At 39.3% G+C, this 19,107-nt stretch overlaps 1 protein-coding gene across 1 annotated transcript in view; it reads right to left on the reverse strand.

Moving 5' to 3' along the window:
* The window catches only part of LOC128657401 (gastrula zinc finger protein XlCGF8.2DB-like), a 44,759-nt gene that overhangs the window by 14,018 nt on the left and 11,634 nt on the right, over positions 1–19,107 (reverse strand). The window contains exons 2-3 of the mRNA XM_053711737.1: positions 17,101–17,227; positions 4,242–4,325 (exon numbers count right to left, since the gene is read on the reverse strand). Coding sequence (XP_053567712.1) covers positions 4,242–4,325; positions 17,101–17,221 — 205 coding nt within the window. The 5' untranslated portion in view covers positions 17,222–17,227. The remainder of the gene's footprint in view (positions 1–4,241; positions 4,326–17,100; positions 17,228–19,107) is intronic.

Raw genomic sequence — 19,107 nt, forward strand, 5'->3', positions numbered from 1 at the left:
GATGATTGACATAATCTACTGCTATAACATTGTCTGTCTGAAAACGGAGATAAAGCTCCCTTTTCAATAGAGGACAAGCCTAAAGGGCCCTGAAGAGTGCACAAAGTTTCAAAACATTGATTGGTAACCTCGCCTCCCAAGGATTCCAAACTCCTTGTGCTGTCAGAGACCCCCAGACAGCTCCCAAACCTGAAAGACTTGCATCTGTGGTGATCACAGACCAGGTAGGATGAGCAAAATAACCCCCCTGAAAAATAGACTGGTGAGTCAGCCACCAAGTCAGAGATAGGTGAGTGCTGGGATCTAAGAATATCTTTTGGGATATACAAGTATAATACTTGCACCATTGGCGCAGCATACAAAGCTGAAGATGTCTCATATAATCGAGTAAATGGAATTGCGTTTGAAGCTGCAATTATGAGACCTAGTACTTCCATACACAGAGCCACTGAAGGGAATGAGAGAGACTGAAGGTTCAGGCAAGCTGATATCAACGTTATTTGTCTCTTTACTTTCAGGGTAAGAGTCATGGACACTGAATCTATCTGGAAACCTAAAAAGGTGACCTTTGTCTGAGAAATCAAGGAACTCTTTGGTAAATTGATCCTCCAACCATGTCTTTGAAGAGACAACAATAGTTGTTTTGAGTGAAATTCTGCTAAATGAGAAGATTGAGCCAATACCAAGATATCGTCCAGGTAAGGAAATACTGCAATACCCTGAGTTCTGATTACAAATAAAAGGGTATTTAAGAACCTTGGTAAATATTCTTGGAGATGTAGCTAGACCAAACGGAAGAGCAACAAACTGATAATGCTTTTCCAGAAAATAAAACCTCAGAAACTGTTCTGGATGAATTGGGATGTGAAGGTAAGCATCATATAAATCTATTGTGGACATAAAGTGACCTTGTTGAATAAAGGGCAGAATAGTCCTGATAGTTTCCATTTTGAGAGTTGTCAGATCCAGAATTGGTCTGAAAAAGTGTTCCTTCTTTGGTAAAATGAAGACATTTGAATAAAATCCCAACCCCTGCAAAGGGACTGGAACAATTACTCGGATATCTTCCAGATCTGAGAAAGATTGAAGAAAAGCTTGAGCTTTTATTGGATGTTCTGGAATATAAGTTAGAAAAAAACCTTCCTGTGGGAATTCTCATATTAAATCCAGTTTGATATCCCTGAGAAATAATGTTTTGAATCCAGCGATTTTGGACAGATTGTAACCAAGCTCTGTGGCCCTCACTGCACCAGCATTGATGGCCGAAAATCGTTGGTGGGTGGGAGCCAAAGTGGGAGGCGTGTGGGCGGCCATCAATGGCTTTTTGGATTAAGAGGGGTGCGGGATTGGGGGCATGGTCGCCCGGGGTGCGCGGGCACGTGCCCGGGGAGGGAGCGGGTGGGAACCGCTGCACTACAGAAAAAAATACTTTTAAGTGGGAGAAAGGGGGGGGGAATGGGTTAATAAATAGCTATGGGATCTGGGAGGGGGTGATGGTCTTTGGGGGGGTAAGCTACACTACAGAAAAAATAAAAATAAATAAATATATTTTTGTATAAACTGGGTAGTACCAGTACCCAATATCGCTCCAAATAAGGTAGAGGGGGAGGTTTAGAAAGCTGTTTGGGGGGGGGGGATAATGGGGGACCCTACACAGTAGCATATATAAATATGTTAAAAAAAACAAAAAAAACAGATACCTTTTCATTTTAATACTGGCAGACTTTCTTACTTAAGATGGTGGGGACAATTGTGGGGTGGGAGGAGGGAAGAGAACTGTTTGGGAGGGATCAGGGGGGTGTGATGTGTCAGGTGGGAGTCTGATCTCTACACTAAAGCTAACATTAACACTGCAAGCTCCCTACAAGCTACCTAATTAACCCCGGCACTGCTGGGCATAATACATGTGTGATCCGCAGCAGCATTTAGCAGCCTTCTAATTACCAAAAAGCAACGCCAAAGCCATATATGCCTGCTATCTCTGAACAAAGGGGATCCCAGAGAAGCATTTACAACCATTTATGCCATAATTGCGCAAGCTGTTTGTAAATAATTTCAGTGAGAAACCTAAAATTGTGAAAAATTGTAATTTTTTTTTTTATTTGATCGCATTTAGTGGTGAAATGGTGGAATGAAATATACCAAGATGGGCCTAGATCAATACTTGGGGTTGTCTACTACACTACACTAAAGCTAAAATTAACCCTAGACGCTCCCTACATGCTCCCTAATTAACCCCTTCACTGCTGGGCATAATACACGTGTGATGCGTAGTGGCATTTAGCGGCCTTCTAATTACCAAAAAGCAATGCCAAAGCCATATATGTCTGCTATTTCTGAACAAAGGGGATCCCAGAGAAGCATTTACAACCATTTATGCCATAATCGCACAAGTTGTTTGTAAATAATTTCAGTGAGAAACCTAAAGTTTGTAAAAAAAATTGTAAAAAAGTGAACGCATTTGATCGCATTTGGCGGTGAAATGGTGGCATGAAATATACCATAATGGGCCTTGATCAATACTTTGGGATGTCTTCTAAAAGAAAATATATACATATCAAGGGATATTCAGGGATTCCTGAAAGATATCAGTGTCCCAATGTAACTAGCGCTAATTTTGAAAAAAAGTGGTTTGGAAATAGCAAAGTGCTACTTGTATTTATTGCCCTATAACTTGCAAAAAAAGCAAAGAACATGTAAACATTGGGTATTTCTAAACTCAGGATAAAATTTAGAAACTATTTAGCATGGGTGTTTTTTTGTGGTTGTAGATGTGTAACAGATTTTGGGGGTCAAAGTTAGAAAAAGTGTGTTTTTTTCCATTTTTTCCTCATATTTTATATTTTTTTATAGTAAATTATAAGATATGATGAAAATAATGGTATCTTTAGAAAGTCCATTTAATGGTGAGAAAAACTGTATATAAATATGTGTGGGTACAGTAAATGAGTAAGAGGAAAATTACAGCTAAACACAAACACAGCAGAAATGTAAAAATAGCCCTGGTCCTTAAGGGAAATAAATTGAAAAATGGCCTTGTCCTTAAGGGATTAATCTGCCCCCTACCAGTAATACTGTGTTGAAGGCTGTACCATCATGCGTCTTAGAGACTGGATTAGATTTCTTATTCTGTTTAGATTTGTTCCAATTTGAAGTGGGTCTCCAGACTGAGCCAGAGGGTTTAAAGGATTAGTCTTTTTTCTGTTCTCTATTCTAACAAAAGGAACGAAAACTATTAGGAGCTCAGAAGGTTCCTTTGAACTTTTTGTCTTGAAGAAGAAAAGGTCCTTTACCTCCAGTATTAGTAGAAATAAAAGAATACAGTTGAGACCCAAACAATATCTTTCTTTGGAAAGAAAGAGGCAATAATGTAGTTTTAGACAGCATGTCAGCATTACAGGATTTAAGTCATAGGGCTCTTCTGGTAATAATAGCTAGAGACATGCTTTTGATGTTAATTTTCATAATATCAAAGACTGCACTGCAAATAAAATTGTTTGAATTTTGAAGTAAATTCAATAAATCAGAATATTCAGCGTCAGTGGATAACTGCTGTGCAAGACTGGTTACCCAGTAAGTAGAAGCAGCAGCCAAGTCAGCAATAGCTATAGCTGGTCTAAGTATATAGCCAGTAATTAAAAATGTCCTTCTTAAATAAGATTCAAGTTTTCTATCTAAAGAGTCTTTAAAAGAAGTACTGTCTTCTAGAGGAATAGCAGTGCGTTTAGCCGGAGTGGAAATGGCCCCATCAACTTTGGGAACCGTTTTCCATAACTCTAAGTTAGCAGCAGAAAGAGGATATAGTTTTTAAACCTTGTAGAAGGATTAAGAGAGACACTTGGTTTTGACCAATCCTTAGTAATCATGTCAGAGACAGCATCAGGTATAGGGAAAATCTCAGGGAGATTGACAACAGTTTTATATACGGAATTTAAACGATTACAGGGTTTATCATCAGAAGGTTTAGATTGTTCAATCCTTAAAGTGATTAAGACTTCCTTTAAAAGAGAACGAATATGTTAAATTTTAAATAAAAAGGAGCAATTATCAGGTTCTACACCAGATGAGGGAACCTCACTGTTAGAGGAATCCCCATACCTATAATGTAAAGCTGACATGTTCACTACATACCATATGCTGTTAGAGTGAGCCAAGATAAATGGTTCACAGCAGATGAATATACTAAACAAAACACTGTACAATCAACAGTAATAAAATATATTTACTATTTCATTACTCACCTTTGGTAACTGGAAAACTGCTCACATATGGCTCCTCTCTACACTCAATCTTGTCAACAAGCAAAGGTTTTACATGAACATATCCTGTATTGACAGAAATCACAAGTTATGTGAGAAAAAAAACACTTTACAGCACCAAATATTAAAGGGACAGTGTACACCAATTTTTATATAACTGAATGTAATAGACTCTACTACAAAGAAAATATGAACAGAAACGGATATAAAAATCCAGTATAAAATCTTTTAAAAACTTACTTAGAAGCTCCCAGTTTAGCACTGTTGATGAGGTTAGATTGGGACACCCAGTGAAAGGGGCTAGGAAACAGAAATAGGCAGATACTTCCCCCTCCTACTTCCCCTGCATATGAAAAGACCTATTACACAACCAGGAATCTGTATACATCAGTATACATCTAAAACTTTGGAGCACAGTTAGGATGCAGCTTAGGTAAGCAGTAACTGAGTGTGCGCAATTTATTTGAAAACATTTTGGCGCACTAGTTATCAGCGTGTGCACATTCGTTGATGCATGCTTGTTGGTCCGACGTGCTCATTCTACGACACCCTGACAGTTTTCAAGAGTGGTATCAAATGTGACGTGCATTTCTGATTTATTTTAAGTGCATGTGTTATGGCGCGTTAACCTGACAAGCATGTAAAGTATTGGTTTAGAAGGCTTTGCGTCAATATTGACACATGCTTCCTGCGTGTATTATGGTGCGCAAACCCGACAAGCATATCATGTGCCGGATTTGACACGCGCATGTGAAAATTTCTTTGCACAAAAAACAAGCAAGGGGAATAGTACGTATCTGTCCCAGGGCCAAATATACTTATATAGATAAACTTTTAAACATTCAAAAGTGCCCATAAACATAGCTGTGAGTGTCTATTTAAAAAACATAAATTATGCTTACCAGATAATTTCCTTTCCTTCTGTATGAGGAAAGTCAACGGCTTCATTCCTTACTTGTGGGAATTCAGAACCTGGCCACCAGGAGGAGGCAAAGACACCCCAGCCAAAGGCTTAAATACCTCCCCCACTTCCCTCATGTCACCAGTCAAAGGAGAAATATCAGGGTAAAAATGGTGCCACAAGGATAAAAAACAAAAATTTAGGTTCGCCCATCGGAGAAATACAGGCGGGGGCCGTGGACTCTCCTCATACAGAAGGAAAGGAAATTATCTGGTAAGCATAATTTATGTTTTCCTTCTTAATATGAGGAGAGCCAACAGCTTCCTTACTTGTGGGAAACATATACCCACGCTCTAGAGGACACTGAATGAAACGGGAGGATAAAAAGAGAGGCAGACCCTATTCTGAGGGCACCACAACCTGCAAAACCTTTCTCCCAAAAGCTGCTTCAGTCGAAGCAAAAACGTCAAATTTGTAAAATTTTGAAAAGGTATGTAAGGAGGCCCAGGTAGCCGCCCTACAAATCTGATCCATAGAGGCCTCGTTCTTAAAGGTCCATCCAATGTAGGGAAAAATAAGCGCTCCAAGCCCACGATATATAAAAGTTCAATTTTATTCCAAACTTGTTAAAATCATACAAGATAGATTAAAAAGTGGTAAGCACAGTAGTGCAAAAACAGGTTGTAGAACAGGTGCAAAAAACAGCAAACGTTTCGTGCTCCATGCACTTGGTCACTGCTAATTGATGCACCTGTTCAGAGCTCTATTTATACCAAATTTCTTAAAGTGATATCACAAATTTTCATTAACCTGTACTTTGCCATTTTTGCAAGGGAGCCTATGACAAGAAACATTTATTTACTTTTTCCTTTTCATGTACATAAAGTGTTACAATATAAATATGCAGGTTGATATTTGTTGGTTAAGGCGTGACTATGTTTTGTGAAAACAATCTATTTTGCAATATATTTAAATCATTACATTTATGAAAAGAAGCATACACATTTGTATCTTGGATCTTTCTGCAACACCTGCCTAGGAGCAGCCGGGGGTAACCGGAAGCCGGAAGTCGTCATCAACACATGCCGCAGCAGTATTGCTAGACTGCAGAGAAGGTCGGAGCATAATTTTTACACAGTGATGCAGACGAAGAAAAACATCACAGTGTTATAACGAAGTTACGGCTGAGGACATAGAGGAAGCGCTCATTGTGTTCACAAAGGTCGCTGGACATGGATAAGGTAATCATTCCCTTATAAATCAGCTCTACTGTTTCTTACTTGCCTGGATTGTTTGGTGCACATATAAAGCACACACAATTAACAATGTAATATATGCTTGCATAGGAGGCATTATAAAGACATAATACAGAGAGGAATTAAGGAGATATTAAGGGATTGATATAGGCTGAAGACGAGGAGGGTAGGATTATTCATAATAAGTGATCAACATAAAGTGGTATAGCACAATATTTTTTATACAGTTTTTGAAAGGGTATCCAGCATGGATCAAGAAACAGAAGATTCATATGTTTTGGGTGATTTTAAAGAAGAAACTTCAGAGTTATATAAAGATATAGCATATACACTGGACAGCTTGTTTTTTGATATAGATGAACTGCGCAAAAAGGATATTAAATTGGAATTAGACATAAAGTCTTTTTTATTATACATACATGAAAAGCGTATACCTAGGGGACTAAGGATACGCAAGTTTCCCTCTTTCACAGTTAATAACACTGAGTTCATTAGTAAGTGGAACACAATACTGGACACTTGTTCTTTTGCACTTATGGATTTGTTAATTCAATATAAAAAAGAACAAAGGAGAGATATTATGATTGAATTAAAAGAATTACAGAATAAATTAAGATGTCACCAACATGATCAAAATTTTAAAAAATATGATCAACAGTTTGAAAGAAATATGATTGCTTTTAAACAAGAACTTTGGCAATTCAAATCAAGAAAAATGCTCAGAGATAAGAGGGATTATGATCAAAAACAGGTGTATCGCTGGAGTCAAGATGATCAGACTAAACCCAGGTATAATAGAAGATATAATAAGAACAAAAACAACAATTCCAATAAAAAGAGTAAAGCAGTCACATTTGCAGACACAGACACTGAGTATGAATATGACTCCTCTGAAGGAGAAACGGGGGAAGAATCGTATGCGCTCATGTTAGAAGGAGAAGGACAGTCTGTGGTAGAAGAAATAGATATTACAGTCTCAAAAAAACGAGACGCTCCAAACTGCACCATCTGTAAGAAAAAAACAACCCACCGAGGCAGAAGGGGGAAAGGGAGAAAGAGCAATCAAGCCAACCAGAAAAGGAGAAGGAAAGAACAAGACATACAAGACTTATCCCACACGGTCTCAGAATGTTCAGAAAAAATATGCTTAAACAATGATGTTATAAACTTGTCTAGTAAAAATCTCACTAATACTGATATACAGGTTTTGTCTAAGGGCTTGAATTTTGTTCCTGATAATCATTTTAACATTTTTGAAACTATTCTTGACATTAATAGGTTTGTACGCAATTTAACTTTGCGCAAACATTATTTTGGTTTCAATGAAGATCAGGAACAGAATGTAAACAAGGCTAGCCAAGATGTTAAATGTGAACCTAAGGGGTTAAATGATTTTTCTGATATCTGTAGTCTTTTGGACCTGGAACAGTTACAACATGAGGGTGATAGTCATATGGATGGCTTATTGTGTGAGACAGATATATCACTTAGTCATGTCAAAAATAAAAGTCATTTTTATCCTATACATACTAGACCGAAAATTTTGGATATATTTAAAAAAACAGTGGAGGAGAAATTAAGGGGATTACAAACTGCCCAAAAGAGAAATAAATTTCCATCTAACTTTACACAAAAGGAGAGAGACACAATAAAAAGTTTGGCATCTGATGACTCACTCGTCATCAGGCAATCTGACAAGGGAGGCAATGTGGTCGTCCTAAATAAGGATGACTACATTGCAGAATCCATGAGACAACTAAACGACAGGGAAGTGTATATTAAACTGAGTGACAACCCTACAGTGAAATACAGGAATGAACTGACTAATCTTGTTTTATATGCAAGATATAATAACATCATAAATAAATCTGTTCAGGAAAGAATTATTCCTAAACTACCAGTCATTCCTGTTTTTCATTACCTTCCCAAAACACACAAGAATCTACAGAGCCCACAGGGTAGACCTATTATAGCGGGTATTGATTCTTTGAATGAACCTATGTCAGAGTTAATTGATTCATTCTTACAACCCCTAGTTAGGGATTTGCCCAGTTTTATACAGGACACCACGGCCCTTTTAAACAAAGTACAAAATCTAAAATGGAAATCTACATATAGATTTATCACAGCAGATGTTTCCTCATTGTATACAACTATACAACACGAGAAGGGGATAGAAGCAATAGAACACTTTTTGGAACAGAATACAAACTTTACATATCCTACCAAAATATTTATATTAAGTGCAATTGAATATCTTTTGAGTCACAATTTTTTCTGTTTCAGAACAGCTTTTATCTCCAGAAACGTGGGACAGCCATGGGGGCTAAATTTGCCCCCTCATACGCCAACCTCTTTATGGGTTGGTGGGAGCTGTCCCACGTTTTTGGAGATAAAAACCCCTTCAAGGACAGGATTATCCAGTTTTACAGATACATAGATGATCTGTTGTTTGTGTTTGAGGGAGATCAGCAAGAGGCAGAGGATTTTTGTAAATATTTGAACAATAACAACCTCAACTTAAACTTTACCAGTGAACAGAGTGATAAAGAAATTAATTTTCTTGATATCACATTAATAAGCACGGACAAAAATACAGTTGAAACTACTATATATAGAAAGTCTACAGCTGGGAACACTATCCTCAAGTACAATTCATGCCACCCAAGACATGTTGTGAAGGGTATCCCTAAGGGGGAATATACCAGAATTAAAAGAAATTGCACAAATGAGGATGAATATCAGGTGAAGTCAAAAGAGGCAACACAAAGGTTCAGGGATAGAGGCTACAGTGAGAAGTTACTTAAAGAGGCAAAATCTAGTGTAGATTTAATTCCCAGACAAGACTTGCTAAAATATAGGAATAAACAGAAAAGAACATCAGAAAATAGCAAGATCAAATTTATTACAACTTACAGTATGGAATACACTAAGGTGTGCAATATTATTAAAGATTCCATACCAATTTTGTACTCAGACCCTATCCTTAAGGAGATTCTCAAAGAAGGTTGTGATTTTGTATCTAGAAGAGGTAAGACGATAGCAAATTTTATTCCTCCATCAGATGTAAAAACCAAAAAAACATCCTGCTGGTTAAAACAGAGAAAGGGTTTTTATAAGTGCAGACGCCCAATATGTACAAAGTGTGACTTTGTTAAGGAAGGAGAGGAATTTAATTCTACTATTACCAATAAGACCTATAAGATACATCATTATATCAACTGTTCTACCACACATGTGGTTTATCTTCTCACATGTAAAATTTGCCACAAACAATATACAGGAAAAACAAAGAGACCGTTAAAAGAGAGGTTCTTGGAGCACTTGCGCTCCATAGAGGATGAGAACACAGACACACCTGTATCAAGGCACTTTAAGGTTCTACACAATGCAGATACATCTGCTCTTATCCTACAGGGGATAGATTTTGTCCCTCAATGGAGAAGAGGAGGTGATAGAGAGACAACACTTGACAAAAGAGAAGTTATGTGGATGTTCAATCTACAGACTACACACCCTGAGGGCCTCAACATGAGAAGGGATTTAGACTTATTCACCAAATAATAAATATCTAAAAAAAAATTTTTTGTAATTTATTTTAAAAAGGAATTTTTGAATTTTTTTTTGGGAATTTATAGATATGTCTCTTGTCATAGGCTCATTCCCCTAAAAAGAATTAAGAAATAGGAAAATTTAATAAATCATTTAATGTTTTTGGGAAATTTTTGAATTTATAGGTATGTCTCTTGTCATGGGCTCATTCCCCTAAAAAGAATTAAGAAATAAGAAAATATGTTGATATGAGACATTTTCTCACTATTATTGCCAACCCAATTTTTCCTTTATGAGAGAGAAAATAGATTACTATACATACATTTATTTTGATGTCTTAGGAAATCAGGCTCTTGTCATAGGCTCATCTATTGCATATCTAATTTCATACTTTTCAAATTAAGGATTTTTATATTAAGAGTAGTTTAAACAATATCCCAATATAAACATGGTTTTGATTATATTTTACACTGAAGGTAATGACTCATAGAGCAATGTGTATGCTTCTTTTCATAAATGTAATGATTTAAATATATTGCAAAATAGATTGTTTTCACAAAACATAGTCACGCCTTAACCAACAAATATCAACCTGCATATTTATATTGTAACACTTTATGTACATGAAAAGGAAAAAGTAAATAAATGTTTCTTGTCATAGGCTCCCTTGCAAAAATGGCAAAGTACAGGTTAATGAAAATTTGTGATATCACTTTAAGAAATTTGGTATAAATAGAGCTCTGAACAGGTGCATCAATTAGCAGTGACCAAGTGCATGGAGCACGAAACGTTTGCTGTTTTTTGCACCTGTTCTACAACCTGTTTTTGCACTACTGTGCTTACCACTTTTTAATCTATCTTGTATGATTTTAACAAGTTTGGAATAAAATGGAACTTTTATATATCTGTGGGCTTGGAGCGCTTATTTTTCCCTACATTGGATGGACTGTTGCTATTTTGTGCGTGTGCAGACGCACTGGGAATATTTGCTTGCCGCCTAGGATATCATTTATATTTTTTCACATATACCCTCACTCTATTAGTGCCTATCATATTCTCAGGATTTGTTTTTACATACCCCAGGGGCGCTCCGTTGAGCAGGTTTCATTTGTATCTCGTTCTTAAAGGCCCAAGAGGAAGCCACAGCTCTAGTTGAATGAGCCTTATGTGACGGATCGCCTGGTACCCCAAATGAGTACCTCCGTCAGAACACTTCCGTTGTCCTGGACATCCCTTTATCCAGAGCAATAGCTCCTGGTATCTCCCTTTGACCGCAGTCTAAAGTTATGTAGGGGAACAGAACTGAGACAACACTCAGTTTTCTGAACACAAAAATGAATACTTTATTTGAAGGCAGCACACAGATTTATACACCCTGGCATTCCAGATTTACAGAGCTTCAGATTACATAGTGAATTGGTTAAACAGTAAAGCAAACATATGAAAAATACATCCAACCTCTAACAATTGTCTATTCACAAGTTAATTAACTGGGGAAGAAGGTTTACTCAGACAATCTGATGTTGGGCAGTCTAGTTAATCACACAGGAACACAATCAGTATACCAAGACAGACTCCTGAGACACAATCAGATTAGAAACGTAAATAAAATAAATCTTATTACAGAATATAATAACAGCTCTTTTTAACTATTAAGTCCTTTATGCCCACTTGGTTTATAGAGTCACAATTGCTCCCACAAAGGGTACTCACACCCTGTACCCATCCTGTATTTATGGATACAGGGTGACATGGACATAAGACAGAGTTATGAAAGTACATGGGGTGTCCAGCATATAAAATTCCAAATTTCAATGCAGTCTCTGGGTATCCTTAAGCCCATGTACCTCCAGCCCAAAGAATGTTCCATAACAGGCCCTCAGATCTTGGTGACTCATGTCACACCTTAATCCTCTGAGGAGGCTTATGTCCTTCTGTCTCATATGCTAAGCGAATAATGCTCCGCAACCAAAAAGATAAGGAAGTGGAAGAGGCCTTCTGTCCCCTACACTTCCCAGAATAGACAACAAACAAAGAAGAAGTCCGTCTAAATTCCTTCGTAGCCTGAAGATAGAACTTCAAGGCCCGAACCACATCCAAATTATGAAGTAACCAGAAGGGACCACAATCTCCTGATTGATGTTGCGATCTGAAACGACCTTAGAAAGAACACTTAACCCGGTACGAAGAACAACCTTATTAGCATGGAATACTAGGTAAGGGGGCTCACATTGCAAGGCAGAAATTTCAGATACTCTGCACGCCGAAGCAATAGCCAGTAGAAAAATAACCTTCCAAGACAATATGCATAGGCTCAAACGGAAACCCTCTGCAACACTTTAAGAACAAGATTTAAACTCCAAGGAGGAGCAATAGATCTAAACACTGGCCTGATTCTAGTCAGAGCCCGAACAAAAGACTGAACATCTGGAAGCTCAGCTAGCCTCTTATGCAGTAAAACAGACAGGGCAGAAATCTGTCCCTTAAGAGAACTAGCAGAAAGGCCCTTCTCCAGGCCATCCTGGAGAAAAGAGAGAATCCTGAAAACCGTAACCGTATGCCAGGGGAATCCACGTTCTTCACACTAGAATAAGTAGGTCCTCCACACCTTATGATAGATGTGACGAGTAACCGGCTTACGGGTTTGAATGAGAGTATCAATAACCCTCTCAGAGAAACCCCTCTTGGCGAGGACTAAGCGTTCAATCTCCACGCAGTTAGCTTCAGAGAATCTAGATTTTGATGAACAAAAGGACCCTTTTATAGCAGATCCCCGCTACAAGGTTACCTCCATGGAGGAGATAAGGACATCCCCACCAGGTCTGTGAACCACATCCTTCACCACTACGATGGAGTTCCTGCTTGATGCGGGTCACTACACAAGGTAGGAGTGGTAACGGCGGAAAAATGTAGATCAGATGGAACCTCCAAGGCACTGTTAATGCATCTATTAGCTCCGCATGAGGATCCCTGGAGCCAGGACGCCTTGAGATCTATCTCCGGTGTCCCCCATCTGTTGCAAATCTCCACAAAACACCTCGGGATGGAGAGACCATTCCCCCGGATATAAGGATTGTCTGCTGAGATAATCCGTTTCCCAGTTGCCCACACCCGGAATGTGGATCGTTGACAGTGAGCAGTTGTGGGCCTCTGCCCACTCCAAAATCTGAGATACTTCCCTCATTGCTAGGGAGCTCCTCGTTCCCCCTGATGGTTGATGTAAGCCACCGAGGTTATGTTGTCTGATTGGAATCTGATCAACTGGGACGAACCCAGAAGAGGCCACGACTTCAGAGCATTGAAGATCGCTCGAAGTTCCAAAACGTTGATCGGGAGGAGGGATTCAATCATGAGGAGGGATTCAAGAAGGACGTCTCTTGGGACAGGTGATCTGGACAGAGCCACCAAGAGAGCGATTCTCTCGACCGGATGTCCAGAGAAATTTGTTGAGACAGATCTGAATGATCGCCGTTCCACTGTCTCAACATGCACAGGTGAAGTGGTCTGAGATGGAATCTGGCAAAAGGAATGATGTCAATACAGGACACCATGAGATCAATCACCTCCATACACCGAGCCACAGAGGGCCTTAAGGAGGTCTGGAGGGCAAGACAATTGGACGTTAGCTTGCAACGTCTCTGGTCTGTAAGGAATATCCTCATGGATATGGAGTCTATTATAGTACCCAGGAACTTCACACTGGTACTGAGAGTAAGATAACTGGCCCTGCAACTGCTCTGTCTGACTGATTTTCTCTGCCAACCTCCTGTGATGAAAGGCAAAGAATGACTGGGATATGAGGGAAGTGGGGGAGGTATTTTAGCCTTTGGCTGGGGTATATTTGCCTCCTCCTGGTGGCCAGGTTCTGAATTCCCACAAGTAAGGAATGAAGCCGTGGAGTCTCCTTATATCAAGAAGGAAATACAAACTATACTTACCCATAGACACTTGTCCACTTAGTAGCAGATAGGCAAACCTGCACTGAAACATATCAGCAGAGGTAATGGAATAGGAGTAAAACGTTGATCTGTAAAGAGAGGCAGAAGATGAATCCCTGCAACCAAATTTAGATAGAGCCTATGAAGGATTTCCCATGAGGCGAAAATATTGTATCATGAGGCAGTATTCAAATCACATCCCTCTGACAAGCACTGTACTCTGAGGGGAACTGGGCTTCAATATGCTCTGAACCGCCTTTCACTGAAGAAATCAAGCACATCACCTTCAACCACCTCCAACGCAGGCAAAGTAAAAAACTAAGGTATGAGCGAGGTGGGAGGGGTTTTATAGGCTTTTGGAGTTTGAGAAGCTTTGCTTCCTCCTGGTAGGAATATAAATCCCATACGTAACAGGTCGTGGACTCTCGCCACCTATATGACAGAAAAGGGACAGTGGATCAGAACCCTGGCCCTGCAACTGCTCTGTCTGACTGATTTGTCAGCCTCATACTCACATAAGATCTCTGACCCTGCAACTGCTCTGACAGCCTCATACTCACATGAAACCCCTGACCCTAAAAGTGCTGTGTTAACCCCTTATCAACATCAGACCCTTGACCCTGCAAATGCTGTCAGCCTCACACTCAAATAAAAAAAAGCCCCATTCCACATCATAACTCTGACCCTGTAACTGCTGTGTCAGCCTAGTACCTACATAAGACCTCTGACCCTGCAACTACTCTGTCAACTCTTTACCCGCATTTAACCCCTGACCCTGCAACTGCTATGTCAGTCCCGTACCAACATCATACCTCTTACCCTGCAATGCCTCTGTCAGCCCCATACCCACATCAGACCTTTGACCCTGCACCTGCTCTGTCAGTCCCATATCCACATCATTCCTCTGACCCTGCAAATGTTCTGTAAACCCATACCCAAATGAGACACTGACTCTGCAACTGCTCTTTCAGCCCCATACCCACATTAGACCCCTAACCCTGCTCTGTCCCCAGAATTGTACCCAGATCATTCCCCTGATTCTACAACTGCTTTGTCAGCATTGTATCCACATAAAAATCCCTGCACATTGTCTGCAATTCTGTGTGCCACGCTTTGTGGTGGCACATCAGTGCTGAGTCTGCTTGTCACTGTTTCCCCCTATAATGTAAAGCTGACATTTTCCCGACATACCATATGCTGTAAGCCTAGATACTATACAAGTGGCTGTTGCAGGGAAGGACAGCCGTTCTGGATCTATGGGGTCTGGCAGCCTCTTAGTGTGCCATATAAAAGTGCTGCTCATGCAAAGGATAGCACATGTGCTCAGGTTAGTGGACTCCATACTGCTGCTTGCAGAGGTCCAAGGAAGATATATCTGCACTCTTCTGAGGACCAAAACAAATTACATCAGGTTTAAGGGATGTAATCTGGGTTTGTGTCCATCCTCTTTAACGTAGAATGACTATTTGCTGGTGAGTTCTATTAGAGTGAGCCACAATAAATGGTTCATAGCAGATGAATATACTAAACAAAAGACTGTAAGATCAATTGTAATACAATATATTTACTATTTCATTACTCACCTTTGGTAACTGGAAAATTGCTCACATATGGCTCCTCTCTACACTCAATCTTGTTAACAAGCAAAGGTTTTACATGAACATATACTGTATTGACAGAAATCACAAGTTATGTGAGAAAATATATTTATATATAACTGCATGTAATAGACTCTACTACAAAGAATAATATGCACAGATACTGATATAAAAATCCAGTATAAAACACTTTTAAGACTTACTTAGAAGCTCCCAGTTTAGCACTGTTGATGAGGTTAGACTGGGACACCCAGAGAAAGGGGCTTGAACACAGAAATAGGCAGACACTTCCCCCTCCTCCTTCCCCTGCATATGAAAAGACCTATTACACAACCAGGAGTCTGTATATATCAGTATACATCTAAAACTTTGGGGCTTGGTTTGGAGTCTGAAAATCAGCACAATAATATTTATAAATAAACAAAACTATCCATAGTTCCATAAACACCCCCAGATGGGCTATATAAATGGATCATGTACAAAACATTAAGAAAAATCTAGCGTACAATGTCCCTTTAATAATTACACTTAGCTGGTTACTCAGTAAAATTTAGATCTCACTACAAATAATTACTATAGAACTTGCATATAACTTTAACCCTTGTAAATATAACAGATTATATTTCAATACAGAAGCATTTGCAAATATACAGTATAGTGTAATTATTCTAATATTGGGGTCAATCACAATCCTCTCGAAAAACAAAAATGATTTAGCTACAAAAATCCCCATAGACTTTAACCCCTAGCGCCATATTAACATAGGTACTACGTCAGACAGTACTTTGCCCAGCATACTGTAATGACGTATTACCTACGTCCAACACAGAGGCGAATGTTGTGGTCCCCGCTGTCAGCTTAGAGACTGAACAATAATAAATAATTTATAATCACACACAATAAATAACAATAATAAATGTGATAAAATGGATATAACCTTTTTATCACATTTATTATAGCTTAGAGACTGAAGCCGGGAGCAGAAGGCATCTGCCATCATATGGTAAGAGAGCAATGATTGTGCTTCCTTACCATATGACGCCAGAAAGCCGATTGTTACAGAAAGTGATACTGTCTGTGTAACTCTCTGTAACAATTCTCTATTGGTCCTACATTATGGAAAATTATTTTGATGGGAGAGGGAGGGATCTCGAAGGGGTAGGGTGATGGGGGGATCCCTATGCTACCCGTTGCTCAGTGTGCCTAGAGGGATATGGTTGCACCTCACTGATGAGGCCCACACTAGGCCGAAACGTACATCTGGGGTTTTGCCATTTCTCTCGCTCAGAGAGGGATTGCCTGGTATTGACGACATCACACACAAATGTATGGCAGGATCACTATGGGCCAGTAGCATAATGTGTGATGTATAAATGGTGTAGGGAGCTCAACTAGGGATGAGTGCCAAGGAAGTGTACACAGGGCTGTATATCTCATGGATGATTTTATTAAATCTCTATAATAACCAACACCCAGATACCTGTTTAACACAAGTCCAAATTATGTGTCACTTATAAGTGATAGGAAGCTTTCCTATTACATATACCATATGTGTTTTCTTTGTCCTAATCCATGAAGAGTTATATAAATTATTACCTAGAGACCTGAGGGTCTGGTAATTTTCCATCATCACATTCTTATAGAGCTCTTTTTGTTCTTCAGTTAAACGGCCCCACTCCTCCTCTGAGAAATAAACTGCAACTTCATCAAACTCCATTTGTTCCTTAAAAAAAGAAACAGGATTTAACTTGTTAAAGGGACAGTCAACATCAGAATTTTTGTTGCTTAAAAAGATAGATAATCCCTTTATTACCCATTCCCCAGTTTTGCAAAACCAACACTGTTATATTAATACACTTTTTACTTCTGTGACTAACTTGTATCTAAACATCTTCTGACCTCCCCTAATCACATGACTTTTAGTTATTATCTATTGACTTGCATTTTAGCCAATTAGTGCAGTGTCTGCCACTAGCCACGAGCGTGATCACAATGCTATCTATATGGCCTACATGAGTTTGCTCTCCCCTGCTGTGAAAAGTAAATAAAATAGAGGCGGCCTTCAAGGGCTTAAAAATTATTATATGTGCCTTCCTAGGTTTGCTTTCAACTAGAATACCAAGAGAGCAAAGCAAAATTGTTGATAAAAGTAAATTGGAAAGTTGTTTAAAATTGCATGCCCTATTTGAAACATGAAAGTTTTTTTTTGTCTTGACTGTCCCTTTAAGTCTAAACCACACAGAGCAAACGGACTGTGACAATGACCATGAACAAACCCAGAGCTCGGCCAGTGACCATGGTAAAATTATCACAACGCATTTCTCTGATTTACCATTTTTATCAGGTGAGATCACCTGATGAAACGGTAAATCCGAGAAACACGTTGTGAGAATTTACCAAAATCGTTTTTACTGGTTTTATTAAATAAACTTGTTTTTACTATTATTTATCGTTCTGAGCCGCACTTTTGACCATTGACTGCAGTGCATTGATCTGTTTGGACTACCTTAACCTCACTGAGTCTCTGCACGCTACAATCATTACATCATAGCTGACAGCCTGAGGAGTATAAGTCTGCTGGCCAACTTCAAACTGTCCAGCCCCCCATCTAGCACTTGCCAAGTGCCTGCAAATTTGTGAGTAAGTTTATTCTTTGTACTACATATAACCATTGTGAAGATATCACATCATTGGGGCACCCAGTTCCCGTTTTCTAGTTCTGATCTCGTGTTTAAAATTGTATTCTTAATCTTAATCATGCCACACCTGGTATGCTTTTACTTGTGACTGCCATTCGTTTTTAATCTGAGTTTGAAATAAAGACGTTTTAATTATACTCTCCAGGACTACCGCTTCTCTATATTTCTACATTTTGCCAGTGTATCCTGGACTGTTAAGCTGTTAAGCTGTGGGGAGGTGTGTGCGTGCAGCTAATAGTGATTGGTGATTCTTCAGCATCGGTACTTTCCACGGATTGGTTACTGCTGATTGACGCTCTGACTAGCCAATAGGATCTAGCGCTCATCGAAGAGGAGAGACGCTGTACATCTGCAGACCCACGAGGACGCCAAGCAACTGAGCCGGTGAAGAAACGAGCACTCGGAGATGGTATAAGGTACCCGTGCAAAGGGTCCGGTATAGTAAGCAGGCTTGGGCAACAGTGGGGGATTTATCTTGACCAATTCGCCTATGCAGCTACCTATAAAAGTCTCCTTAAGCTGTCATACAGTTTGGATTACACTGCACTATTAACTATCAGCTGACCTTAAGTGGTTTCTCACGCATTTGTTTTAGCACTACTGAGTTCCTTCTTTTGTATGTTTAATCTTAATCATGAAATACATTTTTGGCTTTATGTCCCATTAAGAAGACAAGTGCAGAGCTGGCGACTGCACTTCTCATGTGGAATGGGCTGATCGCTTCAGGATAGGAGATTATGTGGGAGGGACTAATCACTGCAAGGCAGGAGGTTATGTAGGAGGAGCTGATTGCTGTATGGCAGCAGGTTATGTGTAAGGTGCTAATCGCTGCAGGACAGGTTTTGTAGAAGAAGCTGATTGCTGCAGGGCAGGAGATTATATGGAATAGGCTGATCACTTCAGG

The sequence above is a fragment of the Bombina bombina genome, chromosome 4, assembly GCF_027579735.1.
Source record: "Bombina bombina isolate aBomBom1 chromosome 4, aBomBom1.pri, whole genome shotgun sequence".
NCBI lineage: Eukaryota > Metazoa > Chordata > Amphibia > Anura > Bombinatoridae > Bombina > Bombina bombina.